The 26,937-nt window shown below is 45.6% G+C and overlaps 1 protein-coding gene across 1 annotated transcript in view; it reads right to left on the bottom strand.

Moving 5' to 3' along the window:
- Positions 1 to 26,937, bottom strand: part of herc2 (HECT and RLD domain containing E3 ubiquitin protein ligase 2) — a 117,619-nt gene that overhangs the window by 58,883 nt on the left and 31,799 nt on the right. Inside the window, 22 exon segments of the mRNA XM_080832568.1 lie at positions 790 to 936; positions 2,782 to 2,920; positions 3,978 to 4,208; positions 4,776 to 4,972; positions 7,753 to 7,900; positions 8,154 to 8,338; positions 8,901 to 9,083; positions 9,739 to 9,949; positions 11,303 to 11,490; positions 12,035 to 12,226; positions 12,569 to 12,720; positions 13,114 to 13,250; positions 14,960 to 15,142; positions 19,631 to 19,767; positions 20,210 to 20,405; positions 22,836 to 22,963; positions 23,341 to 23,473; positions 24,082 to 24,296; positions 24,846 to 24,996; positions 25,223 to 25,326; positions 25,651 to 25,821; positions 26,081 to 26,266. Coding sequence (XP_080688694.1) covers positions 790 to 936; positions 2,782 to 2,920; positions 3,978 to 4,208; positions 4,776 to 4,972; positions 7,753 to 7,900; positions 8,154 to 8,338; positions 8,901 to 9,083; positions 9,739 to 9,949; positions 11,303 to 11,490; positions 12,035 to 12,226; positions 12,569 to 12,720; positions 13,114 to 13,250; positions 14,960 to 15,142; positions 19,631 to 19,767; positions 20,210 to 20,405; positions 22,836 to 22,963; positions 23,341 to 23,473; positions 24,082 to 24,296; positions 24,846 to 24,996; positions 25,223 to 25,326; positions 25,651 to 25,821; positions 26,081 to 26,266 — 3,714 coding nt within the window.

The raw sequence follows: 26,937 nt of genomic DNA, 5'->3' as shown, positions 1-26,937 counted from the left end.
CACTCGATGCGGGCACAAATCTTTGGCCAACATAAGACAAGATTTTAAAAAGGTCAGTACTTTTGACCTGTACTATATTGTCAATATATAGGAAAGATGACCTGCACACAAAGAGCTTAAAGACATGCGCAACATAAATGTACTCTACAGACGAGTAGTGGAATGCAGTGCCTGTGTCCACAGGCAAGGGGCAGTGTTGCGCTTCAGCTGAGACCTGAGCCTGGAGGTGTAAATCTTCAGGTCCATCTAAAGCAGGCCAAAGCTCACTGGGTACCTCTGAATCATCAATATAATCTAATGCCAGGGCAAATTAGTGACAGCTGCTGAAAGTTTATTTTAGTTATTTAGTCAGTAAAACACCTCCAGTGAGCTTCTGGCCTACTGCTGTGCGCGCGTACCGTGGGAGAGTGAGAATAACATGTGGGAGGAGGAAGGGGGGGGGGGGGGGGGGGGGTGTTGGTACAGACGAATTAGGAGAAAGAGGGATAGAAGGACTAGACAGAAAGACGGAGTAAGAGAGAAAGAGAGAGGGTTAGAAAGAAAATGTGGGAAGAGGGGGGGCGAGAGAGAGAGAGATATGTGTGGGGGGAGGGATAGAGAGAAAGAAAGAGCACAAGAGAGAGAGAGATATGTGGGGAGAGGGAGAGAAAGAAAGAGAGAGGGAGGAAGGAAAAGGGAGGAAAATCTACAAGTGGGGAATGTGTGGGTGAGGTGCATTTCCCTGTACTCTGTTTGTTTGTTTGTTTGTGTGTTGGTGTGTGTGTGTGTGTGTGTACGTGCGCTATTCACCGCTGGGTGTATGCCCCGGCTCCAGCACTGCAGGCTGGGAGAGGATCTGCCTGAGCTGGTCCTGATGGGAGAGCAGAGCCCGCGACGCCTTCAGTATGTACAGCCTCAGCTGCTGGCACCGTAGCAGGTGGACATCAACCTGGTCCGCTGTTGGAGACACACACACACACACACACACACACACACACACACACACACACACACACACACACACACACACACACACACACACACACACACACACACACACACAGAGTGTATACATTTTGCTGTTCCAACTCCAAATCACTCACATAATCCATAGATAGGACTGTGTACACGCACACACATGCATATAAAACACCCACGCACTAGGGGTGCACGATTCGGAAAATGTCACGATTCGATACCGATTTTTAGGCTCACGATTCGATTCAAAATCGATTCTCGACTGAAAAAAATTGATTCACAGTATGTAGATGTAAGTGCTGTCAAACGTGGTTCGTGATTAATCGCATTTTTGTCATAGTTAACTCAAAATTAATCGCGATATATCGCAAATTAATTGATCGCAAATTTTATTTTAATGCTCTTATCATGGAAAAGTGGATTGGCTTGCTTTATGCAATGTTTTATTTTATTGAAAAACAACAAAAAATTATAAAGTGCACATTTCAGACTCAGCCTATAGTGCAGTTAAACCATGGCTTAATATTTTCTTTTTTTCAAGTTTGCTGTGAACATAGAAGTCAGGCCTCTTATTTCAAAAACAATAAACCGTAACAGTTAGATTACCAATAAAAGGTAAGCCTACTACTTCTGTGCTTTCAGCCAGCTGCCTGTTGACATTTTCAGTGAAGCTCGCTTCTTTTGCACATCACAACTTTTAAAGGTAAACTTTCTGTTCAGAAGCTTTTTATCAACCATTTTGCCGTATCGCGATTGATGAATGAATCGATTTTTGGAATTTTATGAATCGATTCTGAATCAGAAGCACTTGAATCGCGTTACGAATGTGAATCGATTTTTTTGAACACCCCTACCACGCACGCACGCACGCACGCACACACGCACACACGCCCACACTTGCTGTAACCGTGCCAACATTTCCTTTGAGGCCCGCTGACTTATTTAACCAGCTCTACTTAATGATGCACACAATCACACGATGCATCAGCTGCCTCCTGCCCACGAACAGGAAGTGCAGGCTGCTGGTGTGTATTTGGCTTGGCTCAGTGAGAGGAGTGGGCTGCGGGTGTTAAGTGGCTTAATTCCTGTTTGTGCTGTCGGACAGGAAACCATGTGACCTCATTTCATGATCCAGGTCGCAAACAATCAGGGTCACCCTAGTTTGTTCAAGGCAGTTTTCCAAAGCCCTACAGCCCTGACACACCTCATAGAAGAGGCCCATGGCTTTGCCTTGGTAGGAGAATGAAGCCTTAGGCCTCCTCTACTTGGTTTACCACTAACTCTGACCTAATTTACCCAGGTTGGCCACTAAGCCATGTACTTGGAATACACCCCTGATTTCACAACTAAATCTTTAAACCAGGCACACACATGGGAAGCACTGGCAGGTCTGCTGGATGTGAGCGTGCGTGTACTAAAGACCACTCTGTTGTGTCCTGTGTCATGAAGCTGCACACCAACATTTGAGGAAGTTCTTGCTGGAATACTGGGCCAAAACTGGAAAGCCCGAGAGCAAGTCCTTTTATTAGGGAGTGTGTGAGGGAGTACGCAATTGCGTGTGTGTGTGTGTGTGTGTGTGTGTGTGTGTGTGTGTGTGGGGGGACCTCTACAAGTGAGTGTGAGTGCATGTACATATGTGCGTGTGTGAGGGGACCTGTAACAGTGAGTGTGAGTGTATGTACATATGTGTGTGTGTGTGTGTGTGTGTGTGTGTGTGGACCTGTACCAGTGAGTGTGTGAGTGTGAGTGTGAGTGTGAGTGTGAGTGTGAGTGTGAGTGTGAGTGTGAGTGTGAGTGTGAGTGTGAGTGTGTGAACCTGTGTACCTGTGAGGCCTCGACTGATAGACTTCTTCATCCGCTGCTTCTCCAGCTTGCTGCCTGCCAGGTTGACCAGCTGAGCCCAGACAGACAGCATGGGGTCACTGAAGGGCAGGTTCTGCACGCTGAACGCCACCACTGGCGTCTGCAGGGAAACACAGCAAAATACACAGCACACTTACACACCAGAACACAACAGCACAATTACACAACAGGACAGAACACAATACACTTACACAACATAACACAATGCACAGCACACTTACACAACAGTACACAAAGGCCCATGTGTTAGTCTCACAGGCAGCTATGTATGTCCTGCATACTTGGTGAACAACAACAACAACCACATGTGCTCTGTTGCATATATGCGTGGGAGTTAAAGTAGCAGAACATTTACTAGTTCATTTTTATGTGTGAAGGAATTTCTAAAGTGCTACAGTACGTGTTTACGCAGACATACAGTTGAGGTCAGAAGTTTACATACAACATTTCATTTAGTTAGTCCAACTACTTTATTTTGATGATGTAAAATTCCAGAATAAGAGAAAGGATTTTGACTTTCAGCTTTTTATTTTTTATCTATTTGATCACATTCTCTGAGGGTCAAATGTTAACATACACTTTGTTAATATTAAGTGGCACTGCCTTTAAGTTGTGCAACTTAAAATCAAACACTTGAGTTAGCCTTCCACATCTTCAAGCAACACTCTGCACGAGTTCCCAATAATGACAGCTAGCCAAACTGAAGCTTCTCGTCATGAGATTAGTTAACAGAAGCTTCCAGACTGTTTAAGTGACAGTGAACTAGGTGTATGTAAACGTTTGACCCACTGGAATTCTGATTTTGTACAAAAGTAATTTCCCACATTTGTTCTAAGTAGACGTCCTAACTGACTTGCCAAAAAGACATTGATGGCAACATGATGTCTCTGAAGTGGTGATCTCTGTGCAAGTTTAAGAAAACTTCTGACCTCCACTGTATGTAAGTGTGCATGTGTGAGAGAGGGAGAGATAGAGACAGAGGAATAGGGGGGAGATAGAGAGAGAGCGGAAGAGAGAGAGGAATTGGGGGAGATGGAGAGAGAGAGGAAGAGGGGGAGAGTGTGTGAGTGTATGTGAATGTGTGCATGAGAGGGAGAAAAATAATTAAGTATATTTCTCAAAAATGTGTGTGTGCGTGTGCACGTGTGTGAACTGACCGGTTTGAGCTGGCTGAGCAGACACACACGGCACGTTCTCATGTCGTGGAACTGAACGGTGATGCGACCCTTAGGGGTGATGCGTGTGACCGTGCCCTCGCCGTACTCCTCGTGCTGCACCTGCCCGCCCAGCCGCAGACGCCCATCGATGCCCCCGATCACCGCCAGCACCGCCATCAGACTGCCCACCACCGGCCTCTCTGCATCCGGGAAATACTCTTCCAGCATGGTCTGGGGGGACAACAACAACAGGCTCTATTATTACTACTGATGATGACGTTGGAGGACTGAGGAATTGATTATGTTTTTTTGAAACAATTTAATAGATGATGTTTCTTTGTAGAGCACTTTGTACAAAACAAAGCATTTTGCACTAAGAGGAAAGACTGCAACTCTTCTGGTTGGATGGTTTATTATCATGGTTTAAGGGATTACTTATACAATATACAGCCGCGGAAAAAATTAAGAGACCACCTCAAAATTATCAGTTTTTCTGGTTTTACTATTTATTGGAATGTGTTTGAGTAAAATTAACATTTTTGTTTTATTCTATTAACAACTGACCACATTTTTACTAAATTGTCATTTAGAGCATTTATTTGCAGAAAAAAGACAATTGGTCAAAATATCAAAAAAAGTGCAAAATTGTAATCGTTGCCCAGCCCTAATATATATATATAATGATAAGTATAAGGATAATGTGGATCTGAATTCACTTCTTATGGTGACATTAAATCATGATTTCTTTACAAGAACTGCACTTGTGATCTGGGCGTCAGGTTGGCCTGGGCTTCTTACCGCTTCTGGGTGTCGTCCTGCCATGACGTCAGCGATGCCACTGAGCTGGGAGTTGATGTATTCGTTGATGAGGCCGTTCCATTGGGCGAGAAAGTGCAGGGTGCGCAACACTGCCACAATCTCCTCCGCCAGCGTGCTGCTGTGAGTGGCTGTGAGGGAGGCCTGGGGGCGGGACTTCCTGCGACGCAGTGACCCCTCTGGTGATGGTGAAGTGAGAGCAGACAGTGAGGAAGAGGAAGTGATTGACAGCTTAATAGACACAGAAATATTTACATGTAAGGAAGAATGTATCTGACCTGTGCGGGCCCTAAGTCAGGGCAGGTTTAGGAATAAGGAGAGGGCTCAACTAGTCTGTGGAAGTGAGCAAATAAGTATACCCAGCATCTAAGCTGAAGTGTACTGTACAGACCCACCGCGAAGGGAAAGGTTTAAGTGTATGCTTGTTTTTAGCAGTGGCATGTATGAATGTATATGACTGCTGAAGAGTGGAAGTTATCGCTGTACACTACCTCTGTATGGAGGATTATCGGGGCCAAAACTAACTAAATAAATAAATAAATAAATGAATGGTTAAATAATTGGATAAATACATAATTAGATTTATGTATACCTACATTTATTTATTTATACTTACATATATTTATTTATACTTACATATATTTATTTATACTTACATTTTGTCATACATTTTGTCATACATTTTGTCAAACATTTTGTCATACTTACATTTTGTCATACATTTTGTCATACATTTTGTCATACATTTTGTCATACTTATTGTCATACTTATTGTCATACTTATTGTCATACTTATTGTCCACGGTGTAACTTGCTTGCAGCAAAATAAATCCGTCATCCCCCGTCACCAAGTCAGGGGGCGGGTTACAGCCTCTGATTGGTGAATGAACAGTATTACACACCAGGCAGGCTCAACCAGTCGATCAGGCTCGAGGGATACTGAATTTTGGCGTTTATGGATGCCAAGCGCCAGATTTAGTTTAATGAAAGTTATTGAGCATTATTTAAATAAATCAAGATACCAGAATGTCCCAGAAGACATACCCTCAGCTGCTGCGTGAGGCTGCATCCTTAATTTAAGAGGCCCTCAACTCGTCTACTACTAGTAGTATTTCTAGTAGTGTTATGAAATGTTGGGTTTAATGTGGCCTACTGGCCTTAGCCATGGGTGCACTGGCCGTAGTAGTCGTAGCCAGGTTGTAGCGCTGTCGTTACCCCATCACGTCTATCTCTTCCATAGTTTGCATCAGGCTGCTATTAGAATGTTACGCTGTAGCATGGTTCTTATGTCCTCAGTTTTTGAATCACCAGTGATGAAGAAAGTGTTTTGTCCGTCTCTTCATAAACGGATGACTAAGAGTAAGACCACATTTACACATAGACGGGTAATTACAGAATAGAGAATATTTCTGCCCTTCCGTTCAAAAATAACGTCGTACACACAAGGTCTTTTTCCAAAAAACTTTCTGTTTACATGAACCCGCATATACGCCCCCAAACGCCATCATAACTATGCTAAACCTGTAGGTTTGCATAAGTAGGCTGCTAATCCATTAAATTGGCTATGAGTCCTAGATATGTGGATCCTTTACGTTTATTTGGCTACAACAGGTAGACAAGATGGAATGTAAAACTCGTAGTCCACTGGTGGAAGTGCAGGGGATACCATTGTTAAAGCCAATAGTCACACACTGGGGAAGGGTTGAGAGATTCAGTTAGGGCTCAGGTACACATACGCGTTTTTGTAAAAACGGGACGCGAGCAAATGCATTGATTCCTACGGTACGGCGCGTTTAAAGCGTGCGCCCCTTCTCCACCACGCGTTGCGTCTTTGAAGCGTTTTTTAGGTGCGCTTAAAAGTTGAACTATTCTCAACTTTCCAGCGCAAGGCAGGGAAGCGCACCGCTTCTGTTTTGGCCGCCGCACTTTGCCAAGGCGTTACTGAAGCGTTTATGCCTGAAAAAAGACGCGTATGTGTATCTGAGCCCTTATAGGGTTTTATTTTCAGGCCAGAGAGTGCGAAGTGTTCAATTGTGCCAGCCGAAGATCAAACAGAGTACGACCACCTCCAGGATGTATGGCCTGTAGGCTATCACTCAGCCTCATCTGCTACCATCTCGCTGAGGATCGTGAACACATTTTCATCTATGTCTGTGTCAGTCAGGGCCGATACCGTTGATATAATCTCAGCGAAGCCCTCAATATGATTTTAAAAACAATGTGAATTGCAGTTGCCTCCATCTCCTCAGCTACAGCCAACATTTCGACTACTGTAGCATGCAATATTCCATTTATTGAATCCACACCGGGTGCTGCCATCTTGAATTAGTCAAAAGCAGTCAATTCAAGTTGAACCACCAATCAGAGGCTTTAACCCGCCCCCTGACTTGGTGACGGGGGATGACGGATTTATTTTGCTGCAAGCAAGTTACACCGTGGACAATAAGTATGACAATAAGTATGACAAAATGTATGACAAAATGTAAGTATGACAAAATGTTTGACAAAATGTATGACAAAATGTATGACAAAATGTAAGTATAAATAAATATATGTAAGTATAAATAAATATATGTAAGTATAAATAAATAAATGTAGGTATAAATAAATCTAATTATGTATTTATCCAAGTATTTAACCATTCATTTATTTATTTATTTAGTTTTGGCCCCGATAATCCTCCATACCTCTGAGGAGGGGAACGTGTGAGTCGGGAGGTGTACGTGTGAGTGGGGAGGGGCACGTGTGAGTGGGGAGGGGCACGTGTGAGTGGGGAGGGGCACGTGTGAGTGGGGAGGGGCACGTGTGAGTGGGGAGGGGAGGGGTACGTGTGAGTGGGGAGGGGAGGGTTACGCGTGAGTGGGGAGGGGCACGTGTGAGTGAGGAGGGGCACGTGTGAGTGGGGAGGGGCACGTGTGAGTGGGGAGGGGCATGTGTGAGTGGGGAGGGGTAAGTTTACCTCTGAGCAGGGGCAGGTCGGAGGAGCAGGTGCTGAGCAGGCTGCCCAGGAAGCCAAAGAGTTTCTCCACCAGGAACTTCATGTCCTGCGAGCGCTCCATCTTATCCCAGGACGGCAGCACCACCTGCAGCAGCCTCAGAGCCAGGATCTACCAATGAGGACGCAAGGACAAGCTCAGGACACGGCAACTCAAAATACACAGTCCATCTACAGACAGGCTATGCTCAGAATAAACTGAACAGGTTCAATCAACTAGTTACCAGTCAAGCCCTAACTAGATGTATAAAACATTTAACCCCTCTGTGCATACAGTACAGATCCTCTCCCATGACCATGCGCTACATTGCAGTGACTAAACAGTTTCTCCGTGGACTAAGCGTGACTGGTAGGGGGCGCTGTACCTGTCTCTGCAGGGTGACGGCGGTGAAGGACTGGTGCCCCTCCACGATCCTGATGAGCAGGCCGATCCAGGCCGAGGTGCTGAGCGTGGAGCACATGTTGGGCGAGAGGGCGATGCTGCGGATGAAACCCAGGGTGCACCAGTTCCTGTGCTGCTCCCTCCACACCAGACGCTGAGACGGACAGCCTGGGGGAGGAGGGAGGGGTGTGTGTGTGTATTTGGGGGGGGGACAGGTTAGCATGCCTGTCAGGTTATTTACTAATTGGTCTATTAGCACCAGCTCACTGGTCAATTCAACTGTATTTACTTATTTATATTTAGCAATGAACTCAAGGTGCTTTACAGTTTTAGATTTAATCACAGCTCTCTTGAAGAGGGGGGAAAAAAAAGATGCATCTAGCCTGAAAATGATGGGGAAAACAGTGGGCCAAAGAGTCCCTACTTTCCAGTCCAACATTGACTACAATGGCGGTACACCTTTCCCTGACCTCCTTCCATTAACTCTCCTGCTCTGCATGAATTGTCGATTTGACCATGGAGCTGCATCCTGTTCAACTACCAGACACACTGCAGCATAAGTGCACACACACGTACACACACACACACACCGATACACACCAACGCAGACGCACACACACACACCGTTACACACCGTTACACACCGACGCAGACGCACAAACACACACAGACAGACACACACAGTTGAGACGAGAGCCGCCTAAACCTTAGCGCTAGCGAGGGCTCGTACCGGTCTTGTCGTTGACGCCGCTGTCCACCAGCATGCGGAGCAGGCCGCAGAGCGTGCGCGTGGCCTCCGTCTGCATGACCTCGGCGTGGATGCCGGCCGACAGCGAGAGCGTCTTCAGCAGGTTCACCGTGCTGGTCAGCAGCATGGCCGTGGGGTGGCCGCCGTCATTGTCCCCGTCGCTCTCTGATGGACGCAACAAAACAACAACAACAACACAACAACAGAGTTCATGAAGCGTTGCCACACTGAATAAAGCAAAGTTTACAGAATCTGCGCGACAACCACTTAACTTTCAGAAAGGAAAAGTCCAATCATATTTTTGAACAACTAATACATTATACAATTTATATTTTCCCGTAGTTAGTCTTATTCACTATCAGAACAACTCCTGAACGAAAACAAATACAGCTGAGCTACTGCTAAAGACAACTTGTTCAAGCTACGTCCTTGGCATGATAGGGTTTGGTCGAACTTAAACTTCAAAACTGAGTATTTGTCTCACGCCTACGATATCAATACAAGTTGGCAAATCGTGTTCCAGCTACGTTCTTGGCATGATAGGGTTTGGTCGAACTTAAACTTCAAAACTGAGTATTTGTCTCACACCTACGATATCAATACAAGTTGGCAAATCGTGTATAAACTAGGTCTCATTTCATTGGAAAGAGCAACCAATATTTTTTTTTGATTTCAACCCTCTAACAGTTTATCAATATGGTCCTAAACAAATACTGGGGAATGCGTTTGATGCTTGTTTTGGTACACTTGGATGCCTGTTCTCTGAGTTCTCAAGGCTTCTGCTATGGGATCTATGGAGCTGTAATGGAGTAGAGTTTACTGAGGTTGTGATGCAGACCGCTGTCGTCCTCCGTGTCTGAGTCTTCGGTGGTGGGCTGCGTGGCGGGCGGCGGCTCGGCCAGCTTGAGGTCGTACTTGCCCTCCTTGCCCATGCGGTAGGAGTTTGTGCTGCTGGTGTCCCACTGCACCCGGATCCAGCCGTCCTCGCCGAGCTCACCGATCACACGGCCCAGGCCAGGAGGAGGGCCGTCCTGGGGCACATCACACACACACACACACACACACACACACACACACACACACACACACACACACACACACACACACACACACACACACACACACACACACATTACACACATTACACAACATATATATTTTGAGTACATGTTGAAGGTTTCACAGTTATGCTGCCCGACCTCTAAATGCATTTACATTTAGTAATTTAGCAGATGCCTTTATCCAAAGCGGCTTACAAGGATGTATACACATTTTATATTTTTACACGGATGGCACACTGCACATCAGGAGCAATTAGGGGTTCAGTGTCTTCCTCAAGGACGATTCGACAGGGAACCGAACTAGCAACCTTCTGATTAATAAACGACTTCTCTACCTCTTGTACCACTGTCGCACAATTTAGAAGTCCAAGTGCTACCCATGTAAATCTTTCCTTTCACACCCACACCCAGTACTGGTCATGTACCTGGTCTCCCCACTCACACCCAGTACTGGTCATGTACCTGGTCTCCCCACTCACACCCACACCCAGTACTGGTCATGTACCTGGTCTCCCCACTCACACCCACACCCAGTACTGGTCATGTACCTGGTCTCCCCACTCACACCCAGTACTGGTCATGTACCTGGTCTCCCCACTCACACCCACACCCAGTACTGGTCATGTACCTGGTCTCCCCACTCACACCCAGTACTGGTCATGTACCTGGTCTCCCCACTCACTCACACCCAGTACTGGTCATGTACCTGGTCTCCCCACTCACACCCAGTACTGGTCATGTACCTGGTCTCCCCACTCACACTCACACCCAGTACTGGTCATGTACCTGGTCTCCCCACTCACACCCACACCCAGTACTGGTCATGTACCTGGTCTCCCCACTCACACCCAGTACTGGTCATGTACCTGGTCTCCCCACTCACACCCACACCCAGTACTGGTCATGTACCTGGTCTCCCCACTCACACCCAGTACTGGTCATGTACCTGGTCTCCCCACTCACTCACACCCAGTACTGGTCATGTACCTGGTCTCCCCACTCACACCCACACCCAGTACTGGTCATGTACCTGGTCTCCCCACTCACACCCACAACCAGTACTGGTCATGTACCTGGTCTCCCCACTCACACCCACACTCAGCGCTGGTCATGTACCTGGTCTCCCCACTCACACCCACACCCAGTACTGGTCATGTACCTGGTCTCCCCACTCACACCCAGTACTGGTCATGTACCTGGTCTCCCCACTCACTCACACCCAGTACTGGTCATGTACCTGGTCTCCCCACTCACACCCACACCCAGTACTGGTCATGTACCTGGTCTCCCCACTCACACCCACACTCAGCGCTGGTCATGTACCTGGTCTCCCCACTTCCAGTCCTGCCCTCTCATGACCCTGGTGCCGATCTTCATCATGGCTGCCAGCTCCGGTCCGGACACGGGGAGCGGGGTGGGGGTCGTCTCCTTCCTGGACTCCTCCAGCACCGTGGCAGAGCCGCCGTGGACCCCCGTGCACAGCTCCTCTTCTGCACTGTCTGTGCTGGGGCCTGTAGGGGGCGCCACTGATCAGATCACCGCCACCATAGAACAGACTAATGCACTGACCTCACAGGGACGAAGCAATTAATCAATGGGCGCACACTGATACTGCGTTTATCTGTGGAAAAGTAAGATTCTAAGTGGAAAGAGTTCTTTGGGTGCTCACAGATACATGTGTGGAAACTAATACATGTCAAGAATACGTCACAGTGTAAAAGTCACGTTTTCATTTCTGCTATAGACCATTCACTAGTCCCTCCCTACTAATCTCTTGTTCTTCAAGTCAACACTGTGATCAATCACTTAAAAAACAAGAAAAGAAGGTCACCACCTACTTTTAAAGGGCGACCTGAATAAGAGTTCCTGTAAATGATGTGCCGTGACGTGACAATGTGAGCTGTTGAAAAGCGAGTTGTGAGCTGTGCCCTGCGGTGGGTGTGTGGGTGTAAGTGTGTGTGTGTGTGTGTGTGTGCGGGAGTGTGGGAGTGTGTGGGTGTGGGTGTGCGTGCGTGTGTGTACGCGTGTGTGCGCGTGTGTGTGCAGCAGCCTTACCGATGAGCCGGAGCACGCTCTGTGTGAGAGCCAGCATGCCTGAGTTGAGCAGTAGGCTGAGGCTGTTGGCGCCGTGCTTGAGCGTCAGCATGTGCAGCATGGACAGGAGGAAGCGGGCCTGGGGGATGGTGCCCAGGCTCGGGCCCGCCGGGTTCTCGTTGGTGATGGTCTGCAGGGGTACCGGCTGCACGCCTGGAGGAACCGGAACCAGAACCAGAACAGAGCAGGAGTTTAAAAACAGAAACACCAGCACCTCTTTCTGTGCTTTTACTATATGGGTCGTCTATATGCGTGTTTCACTGTACATGTGCAGTCAATATATCTGATTAATCTGTTTTTCATACGTCTTCAATTTGGTTCAATTTCAGGTTTCAGGAACACTTTCAGCCCCAGTCCCAGGTGCTTAAACCTCTCAGGTCGATGAACGAGAGCGTGTTATATGGTGCGGCCTAAATAAAGACTTGTAATTCATGGGAGGCTAGACCCACTTACCCAGCTCTTTAAACTTGACACTGGCCTCTAGTAGTATCTTACCCAGCTCTTTAAACTTGACGCTGGCCTCTAGTAGTATGTTTCGGATGTTGTGAATGGCCCAGGCGTACAGCTTGCCAAAGGTGACCTCCAGCAGCATGCGGTTGAAGGGAGGGATCAGGTCCACGTCCTTCAGGCAGTCGGAGAGAGGCTCCCTATAGTGTTCACACAGCCAGCACAATCAGCAGTTATCTGGTACAGCAGGGCACAGCTCTTACCATTACAACAACGTAATTACATGCTTAATCAAACGCCACAGACGTGTTCCGTGACAGATTGTAATTCGGTCACATGGGAGTAAGGCTTCAACAAGCAGGCCTCAACAGATAACACTCTCACAAGAAATGACTAACATAACCCATCTGTAGATTAAATGACTGGCTATTGTGGACAGGTTTACTGTACAAGCAGACACTGTCCCTGCGCATCCAAATAAAATATTTACAGGACATTTCTGAATGCATACTTCACACAGGTTGCTATATTGTAATGCATTGTAATTGTCTTTTTCTGAAAGAATAAGGTGGGTCTGGAGTGAGCACACGTACCCAATATTGGTCCCTTCTGGGATGACCCTCTGCCAGCCACAATGCATGGCATACTGCACAGAGGGCAGCAGGAAGCTCTTGGACGCCAGCTTCAGCATGGTGTCGATGCCCTCCAGCCTCACCTCTGCCCGCTCCAGCTGTGGGCACAAACACCAGCGTCAGACCTCACATAACCAACTGAGGAAATTCACCCCTTGGCTACTTATGACATTCAAATCCCACCACACACACACACTAGTGCTGTAGCGATGCGTCGATGATGTCGACGCGTCGATTTGAAAATTACGTCGACGCCATATTTTTACGTCGACGCTTCGCCACATACACGTGGTTGACCCAAACAGAAACAAACATTGCGCAAGGACTGAGAGAGCCAAACCCAGGGAATTGCTTGGCGCCATTAGTTGATATTGGCGATCTAACGTAGTGAATCATGATACTATAAGCTGACCAACACCATGACTTAGCTCTCTGTGCCGTATGTTCATGCTTAGTTGCCGTGTTCTGCAGCCGTAAGTTAACGTTAACTAAACTGACACACTAGTAGCTAGCTAACGTTAACTACTAGCAACCAAGCACGAACAAACTGCACGGAGAGCTAAGAAGATAGTTTGCTAGCACCACCGAAGTGCGCAGAGCTCAAGCTACACAACACACTGAACAAACGTTAAATTAATGTAACCAACGTTACTTATTGTCCCCTTCACGAGAGACAATGGGGTGCGTTTCTATCTCCATTCTCAAACGCACCCTATTGTCTCTCGTATTTAACGTTTGTTCAGTGTGTTGTGTAGCTTGAGCTCTGCGCACTTCGGTGGTGCTAGCTAACTATCTTCTTAGCTCTCCGTGCAGTTTGTTCGTGCTTGGTTGCTAGTAGTTACGTTAGCTAGCTACTATAGCGGCAACGGCTAGACAGCTGTGTCAGTTTAGTAAACGTTAACTTACGGCTGCAGAACACGCCAACCAAGCACCAACAAACGGCACAGAGAGCTAACTCATGCTGTGGTCATTTACGAGTCAAACACATAACATTAGACTAACGTTGGCCAGCTTATAGTATGTATCATGATTCACTAGCACGTTAGATCGCCAATGTCAACTAATGCAGCCAAGCAATGTCCAGGACAGGGCTGCGCATAAGGTGGTGCGCAGTGCTCATCAATGAATGAATGTTTTTATAAGCACTGAAAACATTTAAATGAATGAGCACCACATCCAAATGTGATAGGGCTCATTTGAGTACCAAACGTTTTTACTGTGAACTCTAGATAAACATGAAATGCATTGTTGGACTTTTGCTGTGCAAAACGGTGCTCATTAAAGTATATTATTAAGATTTTTTGGGGTATTTATTTGAGATACATTATGGTTTTAATCAAACAACAGAAAAATAATCGTTAGACTAATCGTCCAATTAGTCGTTAGATTAGTCGACTATTCGATAAAATAATCGCCAGATTAATCGTTTTGAAAATAATCGTTTACCCCCAGCCCTAACACACACACACACAGACACACACAGACACACACAGACACACACAGACACACACGAGGGGGGAGGGTGGTGTCGGGGTGTCTGACGGGGTTATCTCTGAACCAAGTATCTGTTTGGATGTGGGTGTCTATGTGCGCTAGAGAAAGTATGTGGTTGCAGACGAGGTTGTGTGTGTGTGTGTGTCTCATTTATTCGAGTGTGTGTCTTGGAACTAGATGAGGGGCTAAGCCCTATCCCATATGTTGGATGGATTTGGCCCTGCGTTGGTGCAGATGTGTGCAAGATCTAGTCCAGTCCGTTGGCAAGTTAGCTGTGTGTGTGTGTGTGTGTGTGTGTGTGTGTGTGTGTCACCTGTTTGAGGAGGCACTTCCTCATCTTCTCCACATCCAGTGGCTCCTCCTTGAGGGCGAACTCCACGATGGTGCCCATGAGGCTGGTCTGGAACTGGCTGCTGTGGATGCTGTGCTTGAACCAGCGGTACTTCTGCACGTGCGCCACCGTATTCAGCAGAGGCTGCCACTTGTCCTGGTGCTGCTGGGATACACACAGATGATGCATTTACAAAAACATATACAAAAACACAGACGCATTTCGACATAACACTGGGTTTAAATGTTTTACTTTAGAAAAAAAAAAAAAAGTAAACATTTCATATCCATTCATTTCATTTCTGGTTTTGCCCTGCTTGTTCATCAAACCTACGCCCTTATTACTGTTAGTTCCTTCACCTACAGGTCCAAACTGTGCAGTTTCACTTGTAGTTTTCACTTGTTCAGACATTGCTGGAATTTCAGATATGCGCTTTCAATGACCCCCTTTTCACAGTCTGGAGTCTGTGGCCAATAGTTGTGTGGATGAGCAATAACTGACTATGTAGACAAAACAGTGGGGATGTCAGTTCTTGTCTGAGTCTGTCTAAACCCCTGGGCTCAGAGGGTGCCCTCTCACAGCCTGGCACATCAAGCAGTGGCTGGCATTACAAATGGCATGTTTTATTAATGCCTGCTCCAGTTGGACAAGGCTCACGCAGGCCCAGTCATAAAACATGCAGGGCTGTCTAACAGGGCAAAGCTACATGAAAGAGAGGAAGCCAACGACAGTGTGAGGGCAGGGGACACGTGGAGACTCTGATCTCTCCTCAGTCAGACCAGATATGTATGATCGTGATTCTCCTCAGTCAGACCAGATATGTATGATCATGATTCATGTTTCAGCTCACAGGTGTGTGTGTGTGTGTGTGTAAGCAAATCTGTGTGTGTGTGTGTGTGTGTGTGTGTAAGAAAATCTGTGTGTGTGTGTGTGTGTAAGTTTATGTGTGTTTGTGTGTCTTTGTGTATAAGTAAAGCTTTGTGTATGTGTGGGTGTGTATCAGTGGCGGCTGGTGGTTTTTAAAGTGAGGGAGGAAGGACTGTGCGCCTGGTTGCCATTGGCCTGCTTATTCCGTTGGTGGCATAAGTATGTGAGATACAAGTTGTTTCAGGGTGTTTTTGTGGACTATAGTACTACAAAATAGCAGGCAGGGATACAATTGATACAAAGCCACCAGTGTGGCACCATTGTACTTAAAAAGCTGGTGGGCACTGGGCAGCATGTCCTTGGACTAGACAAGGCCAGAAGGAAATGATGCAAAGCCAATTAGTCAAATCAGGCCTACTCTTGATTTTAAAAACTACATTCTAAATTTTGGGCCTACCATTTGGCCTATTTTCCCCCTCAATTACTAAAGCTATTGGTTATTATTTGACTAATTTTATTTTCAGCTGCAATTGTTTTAAGAAAATTACGACACAAGACCAAAAGTGATGCCATTTAAAATGCTCTGAATCATTCACTAACATCCTTTCCACAATATTAAACAACAAGTTACAAAGGCAACAAGTAAGATAACCTTATTTCAGAACTATTAACATGGGCTGTTACCCTAACATTGTTTGTGGCAAATGTGTATGTTAATGGTGTTTCAGAATGTTGGTCAATGTGTAGGCTAATTAGAATAGATACGAAACACATCATGATCTGAAACATTCATTAACAATTTCCATTCAGAATGTCAGCTGAACGTGAACAGTCAGACTAACAATAGGCGTATGAACGATTTAAAAACAAAACAGTACAGCCGATTGTTTTTTTTATGGTACCAGTGAGCTATAAGTATTTCGCATACCAGTTAGCATTAACGGCAGCGGTTTTAACATTGGGTTTAGTGACTTGGATTTTTGGAACAGGTTTCCCTGTTGTTTTGATACTAACCTTCTCTCTGTAGCTCAATGAATGAAACGGTTTGTTCAATAAAACATGAACAATATCTTCGTTTTCCATTGCACATCCTCTTTATTTGCCATCTTTCTACAACAATCTTTAAGGGTGACGTGTTATCGATATCCTTCTGCAGAGAATAGTATTAATGTCTAATCCCCTCCCTCCAACGCCAAATCCGTTGTTTATTGGTTAAGCGATGTTGGTGCAGACTCAGACGCTAGGGAGGTCTTTCCTCCCCTGGGCAATGTAAGTGAATGAGCCCCAAGAACCGCCAGTATCAGAGGCAGATTACATTGATCTCAATGGGAGCCAAAGGGAGGACGTCCTCCGTGCAGTAATTTCTTGTTACGATAGGGGGTGCTAATGTTATTTTAACTCAGGGAAACAAATTATAATATGCATAGTATTAAATACTGATATCAAATTGCATTTTTAAAGGAGTTTAGTCAGTTCAATTACAAAAATACATTTCTCAAAAAGTTTGGGGAGGTTCTTCCTCCGTTTCCTCAATGGAAGAACCTCCTCTGGTGTGTATAAGCAAATCTGTGTGTGTGTTTGTGTAACTAAATATCTTTGTGTGTGTGGGTGTGTATAAGTAAATCTGTGTGTATGTGTGTAAGTAAATCTGTGTGTATGGGTGTGTATAAAGTAAATATGTGTGTATGTGTATTAGGGGTGTAAAAAATAACCGATACGTATCGATATCCGTTTTTAGCGTGTAAGATACGACTACATCGATGCATGAAGTCCCGTATCGGTTTTAAAATGTCATGAACCGGTCTTTGCCCGATTTAAAAGTTATGAATCGGTTCACAAGCGTTTGTCCCTCCGTTTTTTTAAAAACACAATACACTCGCTGGCCTGTTGCATTTTATCTCAGAATAATGACTGTCATTGGCCAAAGCCCGCATAGCATAAACCAATCAGGCTGTATTCTCAGTATTAACTCAAGGACCTGGAGAGAATCACAGATTCTCAACAATGCTATGCTAGCTTCGCTATTCATTTTAAATGGCCGATGCTATGCTAGCTACTTCAGCCAAGGAAGATACATCGTTGTTGATTGAGTGTTTCTACAGACATCCTCGGATTTAAATAATTATAAAATAATAAATAGGAGAATATTTGTATCATTAACAATTACATTTAACATTTATAGTCATGATTCCGAGACCGAGCCATCATGATGTCCTAACATAACTATAAGCACTTTATGAACAGTGCAAATGCCAGTGCAGACATCCCAAGTTTCCCGGAAGTTCCGGGAGTCTCCCACATATTGATAACGACTCCCTGATGCCGGCAAATTATTTAAAATCTCTCGGAATCAAGAGTGAGCGAACAAGACCGCGCACACGTTTTACAACAGACTATACAAAGGTGTACCCCTGTCTTATAAAAGTAAATCACAATGACCGTCCGTCTTGCACTCTGTACTATCTGTAACAGTGATTTCAGCATTGCCCATGGTGGGTTAAATTACTCTAATAGACATGTTGAGGTGAGTTCAACAAGTTACATGAGCTACATGAAAACAACAAGCTCCTTAGACTTGTTTAAAGTTGCAATGGAATACAAATAAAAGCAGTTAACATAAATAGGATAGTATTAGCAGCATATAATCAATACTAAAAGTAATCTAAATATTTAAACATAATTAACAAAGAATTGCATAGGACTATAGCCTATAGAATGATATTATGCTTTTATAATTTTTAGGGACCTCAACAGAAATACGTAGGCCTAGGGGGGGGGGAATACCTCCCTGAAAAGATTTTTTGCAGGTTGGGATGTCTGACTTAGTGTTTTCAATAATTGAACGGCATCGAATCGCATCGCATCGTATCGTACTGAATCGTTTTTTATCAACATGCATCTTTTCTCGTATCGTATCGTGCCAATGTATCGAGATACGAATCGAACCGTTTTTGGCATGAGAGATTTACACCCCTAATGTGTATGTGTGTGTGTGTAAGTAAATCTGTGTGTATGTGTATAAAGTAAGTGTATGTGTGTGTGTATAAAGTAAATATGTGTATGTGTATGTGTGTGTGTGTAAGTAAATCTGTGTGTATGTGATCGTGATTCTCCTCAGTCAGACCAGATATGTATGTTCGTGATTCTCCTCAGTCAGACCAGATATGTATGATCGTGATTCTCCTCAGTCAGACCAGATATGTATGATCGTGATTCTCCTCAGTCAGACCAGATATGTATGATCGTGATTCTCCTCAGTCAGACCAGATATGTATGATCGTGATTCTCCTCAGTCAGACCAGATATGTATGATCGTGATTCTCCTCAGTCAGACCAGATATGTATGATCATGATTCATGTTTCAGCTCACAGGTGTGTGTGTGTGTGTGTGTGTGTAAGCAAATTTGTGTGCGTGTGTGTGTGTGTGTAAGTTAATGTGTGTTTGTGTGTCTGTGTGTATAAGTAAAGCTTTCTGTATGTGTGGGTATATATAAGCAAATCTGTGTTTGTGTGTGTTTTTTTGTAACTAAATATCTGTGTGTGTGTGGGTAAGTAAATCTGTGTGTATGTGTGTAAGTAAATCTGTGCGTATGGGTGTGTTTAAAGTAAATCTGTGTGTGTCTGTGTGTGTGTGTAAGTGAATCTGTGTGTGTAAGTAAATCTGTGTGTATGTGTGTGTGTAAGTAAATGTGTGTGTATGTGTGTGCAAGTATATCTGTATGTATGTGTGTGTGTATGTGAATCTGTGTGTGTGTATGTGTGTGTGTGTGTGTGTGTGTGGCAGACCTTGGGGGACTTGGCGGTGCCGTGTTTCTTGTCGGTGGTGGCGGTTGGGCTGATGGGTACAGACAGCCCCTCCTCGTTGGTCCCCTCGTTCTCCTGCTTCACCTCCTCCAGGTCCGCTGACTCCGACTTCTTAGGCACTGCCAGGGATGAAAGCAACACCCCGTTACACACACACACACACACACACACACACACACACACACACTCACTCTCTTAAGTCTCAGAGCTGATGCCAAACAGCATGAAACCCCATTGAAGCTCGGTATGCAAATCAATAAGTCAAACAACTCAATACTTGAGTCAGAATATTCAGAAAAGTCAAGAAAAGAGTTATGGGTTATATATCACCATCTAAAACCTGTTTTGACCGCTATGCATACACCATACCACAAAAAGAGTCAATCCCAATGTTTTTTCAGAAGTGTTAAGGATTCTACAAAGAACCATTAGATGACCGAAAGGCAATCCTCTCAAGAGACCGTAAGGACTGCTGAAGGCCGTCAGAAAGGTAGAAAACTAAATGTCTGCAGCATCCGAGTCTCATCAGCTGGTTGTGTGAGCGTGAGGGCTGGGACAAACCTCTCTTTTTCCGGCGGTCCCTGATGAGTTTCTGGGTGATCCTCTTCCAGCGGGGCTGTGAGCTGATCAGCTTGAGCTTGGACACAATGGACAGGTCGTTGCTGACGGCGGGCCGCAGCTCGTTGAAGAGGAAGCGAAGGCGCTCGATCACCGGCGCACACACCTCCTTGTAGGAGCGGCCCTGCTCCTGGTGAGTCTGTCACACAGGGTCAAAGTTCAAACATGAAGGGTCAGGGCAAGGGGCACGTGGATGAGGCATTGGAGGCGGGCTGTGTTGACAACTTGAAAAATGCTTGAAATGTGGGATTTACGACAGTCTTCGACCCTGTGTATTGCCGTAGAAGCCCACATTGGTGTGAAAGCCTCTCTTAATGACTTATCAGAGTAAACCTGACTCTGTATAATTACATGCCAGAAACGAAACTCAAGAACATTAAGGTGAAATAATAATATATAAGTTAGGAACATTACACATAGCCTAAGTTAAAACTTTTAAACACATACCACCATAAAACATGTGAGATAATTCGACAAGAGATATTGAAATACTCTTAATGACTTATCAGAGTAAGCCTGACTCTGTATAATTACATGCCAGAAACGAAACTCAAGAACATTAAGGTGAAATAATAATATATAAGTTAGGAACATTACACGTAGCCTAACTTAAAACTTTTAAACACATACCACCATAAACATGTGAGATAATTCGACAAGAGATATTGAAAGACAGCTCACTCACTGCTTCGTCAAATAAGACAGATCAACTTTATATATATATATATATATCTGGAAACCACTTACAGATTCCGATTAGCTAAATTTCACTGCATGAAATATGGGATTTACGACAGTATTCGACCCTGTGTATTGCCGTAGAAGCCCACATTGGTGTGAAAGCCCCCCCACCCCTTCCCCTTGACCAGGCCTAGGTTTTGTTATGTTAATTGAATTGACCTGGATTGAAAACAACTAATTAAATTATTATCGTGTACATTTTAATTTAGTTTTTATGGGGCAATAGCTGTAAATGGGAGGGGATACGTTTTGTCAGTTGAAAGCTGACCTATAGACAGAATCTCATTCCGTCTCATCACAAGACGTTTTAATTCAATTCCTTGTCGTTTTCAACCAATGGCTGCAGCAGGGTGTGTGTGGCTAGACTGCTGACAGTCAATATGCTAATAACAGCATTTTGCACCTCTGTCAGTGGGAGGTGAGAATGCTAAACACATCGGCCCCCCTCCCCTCGCAGGTTCCTTCCCGGGAAATTCCGTTCGTATGCGGCAGACTGAAATTTCGGGGAAATGTCCCCGATCAGCCAGGAATGGTGATCATTCGTGGCTGTATAACAGCGTATACGGGCCCGATAATCTTGCTTTTCGTGCAGTGTTTGCGTCTGGATGGAAAGGTGTTATCTTTCCCCATCCCACCCATGCTAAGCCATTTCCAGCATAACCTGCGATCTACCGTGGAAAACAGAAGCCAGGCGATTTTTTTATCAGTTCTCACCACACAACGACGTCTCATCTTTGCTCCTTGGATGTCGATATGTAATGGTATGGTGTTATTGAAACTTACTACGTGTAAAAAAGACTAGAAATTGAACGTTTATTACTCGAGTCTCAAGTTTCTAATGTTGCCTCGGGCACCTTTAAGTGAACATAATTAAAACTTCACATAAGTCCACTAAACAATTCCCTATTCCCACGCTCCAGTAACAGAAGAGAAATACCCCAGAGGAGGGAGGAATGATAAACCAGTGACTTGCTCGCACCGACGAGCATGAATCCTTACCAGCAAGGTGGCTAAGCGGTTAGACACAGCACCATTAGGTACACAGTACCATTAACCTGAAGAGCGCAGGTTTGAAACCCACGAAGCTCGCGTAAGATTTCAAAATCTACCTGAAAAGACACAGGTTAGATATTCACAAGTGGCAAACATGTCCCAAGTTGCAAAATGACTATCTCAATATCAGAGTAAGCCCGACTATAATTACATGCCAAAAGTGAATCTCAAGAACATTAGAGAGGAAGCTCTGGAATATGAGTGGAACAGCCTCGAAAGTACATTGCAACCCTCAAACTCTGAAAATGAAAGGCAAAGCAAGAATCTCGATAACCCCGAAATCAAAACCCTAAAGACAGAACTCTGAAACTCTGAAAACGGAAGGCAAATCAAGTGAGAATGCTAAACACATCGCCCCCCCCTCCCCTCGCCGGTCTGTTTCCGGGAAATTCCGTTAGTATGCGGCAGACGGATATTTCGGGGGAATGTCCGGGATCAACCAGGAATGGTGATCATTCGCGGCTGTATCACAGTGTGTACGGGCCCGATAATATTGGTTTTCGTGCAGTGGTTAACACTAAGGTAACAGACTTAGTGAGGCAGTTTTTCACACAAGCTCATATATGGGTCACTGTGTCTCCCACGGGCCTCCCAAAACTGCCTTCTCATCAGAAAAAGTGTGGTGAAAAAGCAAAAAGCACTGTTGTTGAATAATCCTATGATCCTATAATAATGCTATCTATCCATGGTCATTTTCTCCAGTCATTGTTTGCATTGCTCTGTTATTTTGTATGTTCAGATGCTGCAGAAATACAAACAGGAGTAGTCAGTTTACCTTGATCAAGGAGCACTTGGCCTGGTACACCACCCGACACGTGTCAATCACTGATTTGGGGAGGGACCTCTGTTTCCCCTGATCCACGCCCAAGGCACATTGATTGGCAAGAGAAAGTGCGACATGGCCTGCAGGGGGAGACAAAACCTCATCACTAACAAACAAACTCAAGGCCCGCAGGCCAGATCCGGCCCGCCAATGAATTTATGGGTATTTGACTTTGACACCCCTGATCTAGCTGATGATAAATAACTCGTATAATTACATTTAACTACATATCCCAACAATGACAAAGCAATCCCTAATGATATATTATATCTTATCCTTAATTATATCTAACCATACATGGTCACAATTATCCTTAATGAAATAAAATGTTGCGTTTTATGTCCTACTCCCCTGTGCCTTTGATCTATGTAGTTCTTGCTTTAAACGGTTACTTGATTAATGTTTGTGTGTGTGTGTGTGTGTGTGTGTGTGTGTGTTGAGTGTGTGTGTGTCTCACCAAGGTCATGGTGCTTGAGCAGGCAGCAGAGCAGCAGGCGTCCCACCTCCTCGACGGGGTGCTCAGGGGGGAAGGTGATGGGGGCGATGAGGTGGCACTGCTTACAACAGCGCTCGATTTGGCATAAGAAGTCCTGAAACAGCAGCAGCAAAACACAGCTTAGTGCAACACACACACACACACACACACACACACACACACACACACACACACACACACACACACACACAGACGGCTGCTCCTTACCCTTTAACATTCCAGGTGGGTTAAACACCCGAGCACGTTGCTTCATAGTAATTTCTCGCCATTTCTTGATAATGCTTGAATCAGGCTGAGTCAGGTCTGAACCACTAACACTCAGTCTCAGTCAAAGGAAGGCAGCCATTCTTGGCCAACTCGAACAGTAACCTTTATAACTACTTCATTTGTGCTCCATCCTCCACACGCCGTACCCCCATCCCATCCCCTGCCCACATCCATCGCCCTCTCTTCCCTCCCCACATCCATCGCCCTCTCTCCCCACACCCATCGCCCTTTCCCCCCTCCACACATCCATCGCCCTCTCTCCCCACACCCATCGCCCTTTCCCCCCTCCACACATCCATCGCCCTCTCTCCCCACACCCATCGCCCTTTCCCCCCTCCACACATCCATCGCCCTCTCTCCCCACACCCATCGCCCTTTCCCCCCTCCACACATCCATCGCCCTCTCTCCTGACGTCTTGGCCACCTCGGCCATACCTTCACAGTGTGGTCCTGGGTGGTGTTGTCTGCGATGGCCTGGAGGAAGGGCTGCGCGTGGTCGCTGAGCATGATGCGGCTGGAGTACAGCTTGGCCTTGTCGGGCGTGGTGGTCCCTGGGGAGCTGCAGTGGTCCTCGTCCTTCTCCTCGTTATAGTTGTAGTGGATCTGACTCGTCTGGAGACCGCCCGAGAAGATGGACGACTGGAGCCATTCTGAAAACACACACACACACACACACACACACACACACACACACACACACACACACACACACACAGACACAGACACAGACACAGAGATAAAAAAAAATATATATATAAATAAAATGACTAATGGTCTGTATAGCAAACATCTAAAATTCTTTACCAAGTAAGGCATTGCCTGCTACTAGTTGGTGTGTCATTTTAAAATTCCTTCATTCTGGAATTCCTCCATATGGCTTTCAAAGCAATCATCGGCATACAGGGCAGTGCATTCAGACAGGCTCATGTTCAATTCCACAGTCCATGTTTTTGAAAGCTTGACAATTTTCATTACAAAGATGTCTGAGATCACACAAACATGTGAAGGCTGGAGCTCATCACTGAACTATAAAGCATGGATGATTCATAGCCGCCCTTCATCTAACAAACCCGAAGCACTTTGTAGCAGTTTAACGCTTTGAATGCATTTGAGAGAAAAGCCCATCCCTACTCTAACAATCACAGAGTGCTTCGCACTGGTCCGGCGCTGCGAGAGCGTTTGAGCGACGCTGAACTCACTGGCACACTCAATCTCCATGGGGGACAGGCAGGTGCTCATGGCCAAGTAGGAGGCGTGCAGGCCCAGCAGCAGGCCCAGGTTCCTCTCCGTGTCGATCAGCGGCGACGACAGGCTGCTCAGGTCCGGCGTGGTCACAGTCTCCTGGTTGGGCTGGAGCAGGGAGGGGGGGGGGGGGTGTTACTGTCCCTTCCAAAACAAGGGCTCATATTTGGGACAATTAGTGGTTGTAATGAGGTGAAGCCCCATGACATAAATGGAGATGCCTCTTAGGGCAAAAACAGACTGTGATTATGTCTGGTTTCCTTCCATCGGACACACACATCAGACACACACATCAGACACAGACACAGACACAGACACACACGCCTATACACACCTCCATGTACTGGCCGACACAGAACGCCTGCATGGACTCTCTGGTGTCCTCAAACTGCAGCGCTGCCTCGAGCGCCACCACTGGGTCCTCACCTGCAAACTGGGCTGTGGAGAGAGAGACTGGGGTTTTAAAATGGATCCTATACAGAGGCTGGGCTGTAGAGAGAGTCTGGGCTTTTAAAATGAATCCTGAAGAGAGACTGGGCTGAAAAGAGACTGGGCTTTTAAAATCTATCTTATAGAGTGACTGGGCTATGAAAAGAGACTGGGCTTTAAAATGGATCCTGAAGAGAGACTGCTCATAGGGAACACATTCTGAGAGGAGCATCAGGGATGCATGCTATCCATTTAATGGAGCTCAGATATCCATTTGGGTTGAAGAGGGAGTATTTTCAGAGACTAAACCTGAGGACTTCCTGAAAAGCCTACCGAGGATGCTGTTGCCAGTTAGAGACTGCGCCTGGAAGTCTTTGATGTCGTACACCTTCCCCTCAATGACGGTCCAGAAGCCTCCGTCTTTGTTGTGGTTCTCCAGGTCCGCCTTGCGGATAAGTGACACCTCCTCGTTGTTTCTGGAACTTTGCCCGTGGAAAAAAGACCCTGAATTGAGGAAAAATAAAAATAAAAATCAACCGTCAAAACCTGAGAAGAACTGAATCAAAATCCAACAGTTACTCCAAACTATTTGTAAAAACAGTGCAAATCACTTTGCAGGTACAGACAAACTTCTTCTCATGGCTAACTACTTCAACTGAATCTGAAGAATGAATACAAATGTAGAGGTAATCCCTGACACGGTGCCCAAGGTTGGCATTTGACCTTCACCCCAGTGACCCGCTAAAGGCTTCTGCCAGCGTACCCATGAGGCCAGGCCAGGCCAGGTCCTCGTTGTCGTCCCTCTCGTGGCCAGGCGCCAGGTGGTTGAAGCGGTCCAGGTGCTCCAGGAGGCCAGCCAGCAGCGGGATGGAGCCAGTCTCCTGCATCAGCCCTGCGTCCCGCGTCAGCAGCATCACGATGGACACCACTAGCTCAGGCAGCAGCACCCCTACAGGACAGGAGGAAGCACTGCAGTCAATCCTCAATTCTCAAACAGTGGGGCACTTCATTGCTCTCCACACCACAGTGGTAAACAGGAACCAAAAGAAAGTGAACCGAAACATGAACTGCTGCATTGTTTGCTTGCACATGAGGTCATCCATACGATGCACATGTATTTAAGGGCAGGTGAATTTGTGGCCATCATTGCAAGAAAAAATGTAAGTGTCTATTTAACTTCGATGATTTAAGTTTGGAAGCTGATAAAGATAATTACCAAACACTGTTAATGACTCAGAATATATGAATCAAAGGCCTTGTTTTAATAATTATCTTATGCTTACAGTATCTAACAGGGACATGGCTTTTCTGTGTTCCTGTGTATATGTGCAACTTTGATTAACTGGCGCCACTTATTGTTTTCTCGAGGCTGAGAAAATACAAGAAGCTCGTTCGAGAACCTTGTTTTGCCTACTTGTTTTGACTATGATGTTTATCACTTCACTATCACTTTATAATTCTTCACGGCTTCAGCATTAGATAAATCTAAGCGTATAAACCTTGTGGTTTGTAAGAGTCCTTGTGCTGTGAGTGAGCCCAATTGCAATTGTTGTTAAATAAATATAATATAAATATACTGATTGACAACTCCGGAGTCCTGAAGTAACTAGGGGGAATTTT

Source organism: Sprattus sprattus (assembly GCF_963457725.1).
Source record: "Sprattus sprattus genome assembly, chromosome: 2".
Taxonomy (NCBI): Eukaryota; Metazoa; Chordata; class Actinopteri; order Clupeiformes; family Clupeidae; genus Sprattus; species Sprattus sprattus.
The sequence above is the reverse complement of the archived record's forward strand: the minus strand, read 5'-3'. Positions and strand labels throughout refer to the sequence as shown.